This window comes from Peromyscus leucopus, chromosome 3 (genome assembly GCF_004664715.2).
Source record: "Peromyscus leucopus breed LL Stock chromosome 3, UCI_PerLeu_2.1, whole genome shotgun sequence".
Lineage (NCBI taxonomy): Eukaryota > Metazoa > Chordata > Mammalia > Rodentia > Cricetidae > Peromyscus > Peromyscus leucopus.
In genome coordinates this window covers 86,004,410-86,006,183 of record NC_051065.1, presented here as the reverse complement: position 1 = coordinate 86,006,183, position 1,774 = coordinate 86,004,410, and the positions used below count along the sequence as shown (strand labels likewise).

The following is a 1,774-nucleotide window of genomic DNA, read 5'->3' as shown; positions in this document are numbered from 1 at the left end:
GCTACAGCATGTCACTGAGCATAACTGGGTTCCAGATCACACACATGGATGCTGTTTTTCCAAATGTTTTGTGTGCATGGTCATCTGACCAGACTGGATTAAGTGAGTGAGGTCTCAGCTGAGCAACTTCCATGAAAACAGGAAGTGGATAAGGCTGCTAAAAGTTCTCTGAGAATGTTATAAACAGGCATCCTCAACACAACTTTATCATGGGAGAAATATGCCTCCAACCACTCAGTAGAACATGCCTCACAGAGTGGATCAAATTATGCCACTCTTCACAGAGATATATGGGTAAAACTCTAGGTTAGAGGTATACACCATGAAGGAGAAAAAGAAAAACAGAAATTTCCTTCCTTAACAGTGTAATGTCTATAAATAACTAGATATTTCCCTGGATTAACCAAGTTTGTCATGCTTAAAGGGGCACAGGAATTTATAAGCCAAGAACTGCCTAGACTGTATCTTGCCATTTGCATACTTCAACCTCAGAAACCACAAATGGTTCACAGCTGTTTTAAAGAGATGAACTTATGAGAAGAGCAGTCATTGTCCTGAGACTGAGAGTAGAAAGCACAATGGATTTTCAGGTGCAGATTTTCAGCTTCCTGCTACTCAGTGTCACAGGTAAGAGAGGGAAGGGCATTTGAGCTCAGAATCCACAATTATTTTCCATAAGGAAGCTTGAGTCTAAGATAATATTTTTCATTTTCTTTCTTCTGAGTATCATCAGTGGTATGAAATTATTTTTATATCTCTATGTCTACTAACATCTCTTTCTTTTCATTGTCTTCCCCTGCTCAGTGTCCAATGGAGAGATTGTTCTCACCCAGTCTCCAGCATCCATGGCTGCATCTCAAGGGGAGAGGGTTACCATGACCTGTAGTGCCAGCTCAAGTGTAAGCACCAGTTATTTGCACTGGTACCAGCAGAAGCCAGGAGGCTCCCCTAAGCTCCTGATTTATAGCACATCCACCCTGGCTTCTGGAGTCCCAGCTCGCTTCAGTGGCAGTGGGTCTGGGACCTCTTACTCTCTCACAATCAGCAGCATGGAGGCTGAAGATGCTGCCACTTACTACTGTCAGCAGTGGAATACTAACCCACCCACACAGTGCTACAGACTAGAACAAAAACACTTTACCTCCCTAGGGCCCAGCTGCTTCCTCCTAGTGTTGAAATGTGGCCAATGGTTTCATGGCAATAATCCACACAGGGTGCTTTATGCCCTGCTTTATAAGGCCAGTTGCATGTTTGGGTAACTTACTGTCTCCATAATATCCCACTGTACTTCAGTGCAACTCTCAAGTTGGCCAGTGTTTGTTTATTTTTTGTTTCAGTTCTGTTTGTTGAAGTAAAGTGTAGCAGGCACTTCTCAGCTATTTTACTGGAGTTTTTCAGGAGCCTTCATACCTTGTTTCTTCTACCTACACTGATTTCAGGATCTTCTCTGGCATTTATCCTTCAGGGCAACCAGTTGCTAAAAGTAAACTGCCCCTGTTATGCTACTAAAAGTAGGATCCATCTTTCTCTATCTTCTGATTTTCATTAACAAACTGTCTTTCCCACTGAAAGTGTCCCATCAATTTATGCTTGAAGTGATTTTATGACAAGGAATGGTATAGCTAGCTCACCTTGGAGATTCATTTTTATATTTTTGTGAATTGTTCACACTGATTTCCATGGTACTGCATCAGTTTGCTATACCACCAACACTGAAAGGGGGTTTCCCTTTCCTCACATCCTCTCCAGCATTTGTGGTTGGTTATTTCATTGA

General features: G+C 42.1%; 1 gene segment (V, D, J or C); it reads left to right on the top strand.

Annotated features, from left to right (window-relative positions):
• Positions 1-481: 481 nt before the first annotated feature.
• On the top strand, positions 482-1,259 carry LOC114688214. The segment is given in 2 exon segments: positions 482-627; positions 805-1,259. Coding segments are annotated over 2 exon segments (549 nt in total).
• The last annotated feature ends 515 nt before the right edge of the window (positions 1,260-1,774 follow it).